This window comes from Elaeis guineensis, chromosome 1, assembly GCF_000442705.2.
Source record: "Elaeis guineensis isolate ETL-2024a chromosome 1, EG11, whole genome shotgun sequence".
In the NCBI taxonomy this organism is placed as follows: Eukaryota; Viridiplantae; Streptophyta; class Magnoliopsida; order Arecales; family Arecaceae; genus Elaeis; species Elaeis guineensis.
In genome coordinates this window covers 156,278,415-156,285,529 of record NC_025993.2, presented here as the reverse complement: position 1 = coordinate 156,285,529, position 7,115 = coordinate 156,278,415, and the positions used below count along the sequence as shown (strand labels likewise).

General features: G+C 38.2%; 1 protein-coding gene across 2 annotated transcripts; it reads left to right on the top strand.

Annotated features, from left to right (window-relative positions):
- The first annotated feature begins 486 nt into the window (after positions 1-486).
- LOC105039203 (E3 ubiquitin-protein ligase ATL41) lies at positions 487-4,254 on the top strand. 2 transcript variants are annotated; one of them, XM_073245085.1, is made up of 2 exons: positions 487-1,379; positions 4,072-4,254. In XM_073245085.1, the coding sequence occupies exons 1-2, from the start codon at positions 843-845 to the stop codon at positions 4,123-4,125; spliced, it is 591 nt and encodes a 196-aa protein (XP_073101186.1). In that variant the 5' UTR covers positions 487-842; the 3' UTR covers positions 4,126-4,254. The 2 variants fall into 2 exon arrangements, with proteins under 2 accessions (XP_073101186.1, XP_010913581.2); XM_010915279.4 differs by having other exon boundaries at positions 490-1,379; positions 4,008-4,161.
- The last annotated feature ends 2,861 nt before the right edge of the window (positions 4,255-7,115 follow it).

Here is a 7,115-nt window from a genome sequence, read left to right as displayed (position 1 = left end):
CCATCCTCAAATGATCGATCACTCTATCAAATCTTCTGTTTCTGTTTACCTCTCAATAGGTATGATTAGCTTTACAAATAGTGGGGGATGAAGCAAAGTTTCCAGATAACTCTAGGTTGCGCGCTTTGTTATCCATGATATTACAGAAGCAATGGGAAACATGCCTTTTACCCCCAAAAAAAAAAAAAAAAAAAGTCATAAGATATCTAATCAAATTAGATTAATTTATTGGACGGAAAAGATTTTAAAATCATCATAGGGTCCCGGTTCATGTTTATCTAAGAAATTGCTTTTCTCTGGTCGGCAGATAAATCATGGGATTGAAAGCAAAGTTTTTTTTTTTTTTTTCCTCCCCGGTACACACACCACAGAACTTAGGAAGCTATTCGGAAGCAGACAAATACGAACCCAAGAAAAGGCCGTAATGGCTTTCTATCCCATCCCTTTCTCAGGTGCTTTCACCTTTTCTTCCTTGCTACTCTCAAAAATTTTCCTTCCCCACCACCATTCACCACCCACCCCACGCGCTCACCCACCCCCCTTCACCGATCCGTTCATCAATTTAGCGATCCGCCCACACCCTCCGAGGCCGTCATCAATTACCTCCTTTGGATCCTCGTTTAGATAGTCCTCTCGAAACCAAGGTTCAGAGAATGCCCAAAAGAATCACTCCTTCCAATTCTCCTCGGAGAAGAATCTTCTCCGAATTGCCCTTCCGTGCCTCCTGAAATCCTTGACCTGGCTCGAGAGAAGTTTTGTCTTGTACGTGCGTGCCGAGGAGAACCAGTGGGGATTTGGATGGATTTGGGAGGAGAGAAGACACGTGTTGCTTGGTTTTCTAAATGCACCAGCACTGTCTAGCAGTGGCAGCCTTTTGCTTCTCGGATGAAAAGCTACGGGAGCGGGTGGAAAAGCCAGCTGGAATGACTAATAGACTTCTCGGCATCGCGACGCAGATCATGGTGATGGCGATCGTGGTCTCCGTCGTCCTGCTCTTCGTCGGCGTCGGAATTCTGGTGCTCATCCACGTCTGCGTCGTCGGGAGGGCCTTCCGAGGCCTCGGCGCCGCCGCAAGACCCGACCGGAGCAGCGACGCCAGCAATGGCCTGTCGGCCGACGAATTGGGGAACCTGCCTTGCTATGACTTCGAGCCTGGGGAGAAGGGGAGCGGCGCAATTGAATGCGCCGTGTGCTTGGAGAGCTTCAAGAGGGGAGATAGGTGTAGGTTGTTACCCGTTTGCAAGCACAGCTTTCATGCCCAGTGTGTGGATTCTTGGTTGTTGAGGTCCCCAATCTGCCCCATGTGCCGGACCAGTGCCGATCGCCGGAAGGGCTGCGAGGACCCGAGAGATGGCGAGGTGGTGATGGTGGGGATTTCGGTGAGTGCTGCTGATCCATTGCCTGTTCATGCATCAACTTCAGAATAGATGTTTGGGAGTTTTGTGTGAATGCTAGAAGTCTGCAAGCTGGTTGATGGATCGACGATTAACTTCTTGGTTTTTACACTTACTTAGGCAGAGGGTTTGATATCTGATTCCTTGCTTGGCAGATTGTAGATTCTATTGTCTTTTGAAAGCTTGTTCATTGCTTGTTAGTTTTCCCCAATTGTTTTATACGATCATGTGGCTATAACTGGTCCTTTATTGGATTTACTCTGAGTTATGCATTGGAGTTCTTTTATGTATCTTTCGACTGCGGTAGTCTCCTGTTGCTTGAGTGTCGATTTCTGTTCTCCTATCACTTTTTTTCACTTTTTCTGGTGAGAGAAGCCTTGTCAGTTTGTGTTGTAACATAAATTGATTTTATCTCTTAACACCCGGCTTCCCATTGTCGGTTGATTGTCAGCAGATTACCGTGTTATCTACTTGAGCTTACAAATGGATCATATCTCCTTTATTTTTATTTTTATTTTTTGTATCACTCTATGCTTGTATCAGTTCCTATCCCTTTTTATTCTTGCCGAGCAGCTATCTTTTAGACGTAAATTAGAACATTTGATGTAGGTAAGCCATTATACATGTGGAACATCAATTTCCTAAATTATAATAAAAATGTCCTTGACATAATAATGCAGATAATGCCAGAGTTTACCATATAGACTTTTGGGCTCTACACTGGACCATTTGGAATGACATTCTGAAATATAAGGATCGAGCACCCAAAATGTAGGGCTGACGTTTTATTTTTATTATTTTTTTAAAGAAAGATACTATAGCTATGTTAATCAAGTAATCCGACTCTCTTTTATTATGATTTTGTATCTATACATTTTCTGGCAATTGAATAATTCCCATTCTCATTCTTATATTCCTAGCATGATGTTCTTATTTTCAGAACTTGTATATTGCATATAACGTTATTAATTGTGGGAACTGAGATTATCCTCGAGCAAGAAACGCTATTGGCTATCTAGTGCGCTTCTATGGATAGGCAAAGGACTTCAGGGGTTATTTGGGATTTAAGAAAGATATGTATTTATCCATGAAATACAGACTTTGTCGGCGAGTCGTCAATTAGCTGAAGTTCTTTGTCAGCTTACTCCATTATGGAAACTGTGCTTGGAAGAAAATGTAGAAAGCTAGAATAATATGGATGCTGATCATTTGCCAATCATTTCTGATTGATAAGCTTGTTCTAGTGTGATAAACTCATTAAATTTCAAAGAGGAGATTGGATTGATTGAAGTTGAAAATGAAGAGGGTATTCCTCTGGTGTCATGTTGAGGCTGATAGATGCAAATTGGCTGAAGGATATGTATTTAATCATTGAAGGTGGTGATGTCCAATGAGATTTTACTTGGTTTAGGACATAATTCGGATTATGGAGTCAGGGAAGATAGAATAGGTTTGGTGTCAAAGGATCGAGGTTGTTTATTCTACTACACTTCTGAATTGCAGAGGAAAGAGGTCATTTTTAGATGGTTTGACATAAGAACACTTACCTAGAATGTTAATGCACTGGAGACGGGGAAAATATACAAGTGGTGAAGGAATGGTGGTCTTAATAATTTGGCTAGAAATTTGGACTTGTAGGCAAAGAATATATGTTCTTCCCACATTCACCGCTTATTCTTTTGGCTAAATTTGTTCCTTCTGCTGGTGATATTTATCTTGAATAATCTTTATACAAGCTTATATAATCTATTGCATCCGACTGAAATAAGCAACTAGCATTGTCCCAATTTGGGGTGGCTGCGGCATATATGGTCCACAAATGTTATTAGTTACAACTTTGTACCTTCAGTTTGATGGGAGTTATTGATCATAAAAAGAAGACATGGAAGTGAGAATTGAATCCTATGGAAACTGGAGGAAAAAAGAACTGCAAAGCTTGGCTTGATAACTGAAATATGGGTCTCCATAGGGTTGTTGAACCTCAAAAGGCTGTCGTGGAACAGAACAGGGGAAAACTGTGGCTGCACTAATGGATTTATTATAGTCATTCTTTAAAAGGAAGAATCACTCTACTGCAAAGCCATAACAATGTGACAATAATTGCTTGTTACATTCTTTGTGCTATGTGCTGTGGTTAAATATATGATGCCATTTTGTTTATTATTTAAAACAACAAGCTGAGGCAATTGAACGCCTTACTGGTATTGTTGCATGATGTAAAGTGAATAACTTGTATAGAAGAAGAGGAAATGGAACAGAGCATGTGATTCTTCACAAGTAATGATACAATAGTCCAGACATATGAGATGCTCGTATTTTGATTAATGCATTGACATATATATATATATATATATATATATATATATATATATATATATATATAACCATACCCATTTTGATTAGCAAAAGTTGTGGAACATATCAGAGAGCCCATACCAGGTGTCCCTCAAAAGGGATAAAATTTACCTGCTTTTCAGTTTTCTAGGTGAATCTTAGTTAGATGTCATCTGGGTTGCCCTTGAATTGTTTGTTCATTTGTGCATGTGTGTCTTTGATACTGTACTCTTATTTAAGCCAACTTCATTTTTTTTTCTACTCTTTATTTTTTTGAAGTTCTAGGGAACTCTTGAGAGGTGGTAAAAACATATTCAAGTAACAAAGCAATTGGTTGTAACAGAAAGATTTGAGTTTGAAAAGAGAGACAGCAAGAGTCATTGCCATGTGCATTTAAGGAACATCTCCGGTCAGGATTTATGTCAAGGTATATGCTTATCTGATTGTTCCATATGGAGCATTTTCTGATTACATTCTGTTGATGTATAATTATCCCAATCTCTTAAAAGTATTAAACATTCTTGTTGAATTGATCTTACCATTGAGCTCTAGATTTAACACACAGTTAGACAAATTGGCTTTAATCATCTGATTCAAATCATTTCTGGTACAATGGATGCCAAACCACATTTTATTGTAATCAGATTCCTATAAAATTAACCATGAATGGGTTTGAACTGATCATGAAATGACATATACCGATTCAGAATACATGCTGAATTGCCTGATTCTGGATTTAAATGACCTTATCAGTTCTGTCATTGGGCAAATCTGATTCTGGTTTTCCATAAGTAAACAATTCTTAAATGAAACAAATATCGGCCGAATCCTCATTTTTTTAGGTCTTTTAGATGTTCTCATTTCCAAGTACCCATGAAATGACCAAATGAGTTTCTACGATCTGCCATATTACAAGTTCCAACATTGTTCGATGTAACTGAATAATAATATGATAACCTTTTGCAAGAATACGATATTAACTGCAATGCCATCTCAAAATGCATTCTCTCACCATGATTAAGTATTTTTTTGGTGGTTATTTTCTAGCAAAGTCTAAAACTGAGCATCAGTATTTTTGCTTTATAAGGCATGAGTTGCAGCTGTAGTTTTGAAGATTCTTTCTTGTTCGATCATACATGGTTCATATTCAGATAGTTGGTGAGAGCTTTCTCATGGGAACAGAAGTATCTATAACAACTTCGCCGAGCATGAATCTTAAGAATTTGATAAGTTGCCAATGGGAAAATAAGTTCATGAGTACACCAGAAAATTTGCATTTCACTCTATTATTGGTATTTTGGGTTTTTTCTGTTATTTGCATCATTACTTATCCTAAGATGTCATTATGTCCTTTTATCACCGATTCATCAAAATACAGGTTCCAATAGTGAAAGTAAATCCTTGAAAGCATTACATAATTGTCCGACAATGTCTTCATGAATTTCTTTTGTTGGAGCAATTATGTGGAACTAAGACTCAATTGTGGTGACCTGTAGCCATCCAGTTGATACTGTAACCATATAATAGCTGATACCCTAATTTTTTGGGCTCTGCAAATCTGGCCATAATTTGCTATTTTGAGAGCTTTTTCGTTTCAGTTAAAGATATTTCTATCTATGCAACCTCATTGTGGTTAAAACATTGTAATTCTCTTCTTAACATTTTCTTTTGTGAGATAGAGGATGCTAGCATCAAATTATTACCTGCTATAATAAGTTCTGACTGCAACATGTTTAGTTGAAATCTGGGATCGGGCATCCCTCAGTGGATAAACCTAATTTGGATCATTATGAATAAAACTGGACCACGAATGCAACATTTAATTAGATAGTTTCCGCCTCTTACCATTCTATGGGACCTACTGCCATATCTATGTATCCACTACTGTTAAGATTGATAACATGTTCCATTCTATATATTAGTGGGAAAGAAAATTTGAAACCAGCTGAATAAATTGTTGAGATCTCTCCATTCCTCAAGCAACGATAATAAGCTTCATAACATAGGCCACTTGGCCAGACTCGTTGATGGGTTAGCTTCTGACTTGAGCATGACGTGACTATCTCTGTCTGAAACTAAACCTATCGCACAAGTAATATAGGTTGGTCAATGGAACTCTGTTTGAATTCGCCTGACGATGCATCGGCCTCCTGCCCTTTGCTTGTAGTCTGAAAAAAAATGGATCATCATTTTCGAAATTAGAAGAGCGCATTCCGGAACTAGCTTTTTTTTCAGGATCCAAACCGTGGGAGGAGAAAGTGACCGGATGGGAGAGAAAACTTTCCCACCAATGAAGGTGCTTTCGATAGATCCCGTCTCTTGAAGAAAAAGGGTTTCAGATTGAATCACCAACTTCCTTAAGCACCATCCAACCTAAGCAATGGCAGAATGATTGCCCTTTTATAATAGGATTTCATATAATAAATTCAACTCCTTAATAATCATGGATTTACCATTCATATCATTACAAGTATGGTTCTTCGATTTGTCACCTGAGTCGACTTTGCCTGGTAAAAGTTGATTGATGTTACGTGCTCTTGGAGCTTTCAGATGCCCGAAATGCCATTCCGATTGAATGTTAATGACTTGCCTGGCTACTGCAACGATTGTACCATCAGTTTATATGATTTTAGTCAACTATTAACGTTATCTAATATGTTGCATAAAAGCAACTGAATAAAGTTTGTTATTGAACTCGTTTATTTCTATTTCACTAAACCCTGATAATCGAACAGTCAGGTCATGGTGGGGTCGAAAAGAGAAACACTAGTTGGTAAGTCTACATTTTAATTCGACTTTATGGTGCTGCAGAAAAATCAAAGCTCATTCGAGCAGAGTTTGGGACTCGCCGGAATCTTTCTCAATGAAAAATCATCTCCTTCTTCTGTCCTTCATTAGTTAATCCTTGCTTTCTAACTTTGGAGGAACCTTTACCTTTATGAATGCAAATCAAAGAAGAGAATGATTAATTTACGAATGCCATTGTTCCATTGCTTCACACTCATCTTGATACATTGTAACATTTGCCTTTTTTTCTCTTGTACAGTATTATATTTGTTGCTTAATAAAAGTTGATAGGAAGCATTTCGCATCCCCCCTTTACCCTCCAAAAAGAAAAGTGTATATTTTAGTTCCAAGGCTTCAAGCATAACTCTCAAGCTTAATTAGTCTACTTAGCAAAGGAATCCAACATAATTAATTAATTTGAATTATAAAAAGTTGGCAATCATTTCCTCAATAATTGTCTCAGTACAGATAAATCCGTGGTGAGCTGCCTGCTGCGGCTGGGTGGGTTCAAGAATGAAAAAAAAAAAAATTAAATCGTTCATATACCACAACTGAGTTCCGTCAATCAAGTTCGATAAGAAGTAGAGGAGCCTCTGGTCT

Bases quoted from the DNA above. Each gene is read 5' to 3' on its own strand.
- LOC105039203 (XM_073245085.1), top strand. From the start codon at position 843: ATGCACCAGCACTGTCTAGCAGTGGCAGCCTTTTGCTTCTCGGATGAA. The intron at 1,380-4,071 runs GTGAGTGCTGCT...TGGTTGTAACAG, and splicing joins TGGTGATGGTGGGGATTTCG to AAAGATTTGAGTTTGAAAAG.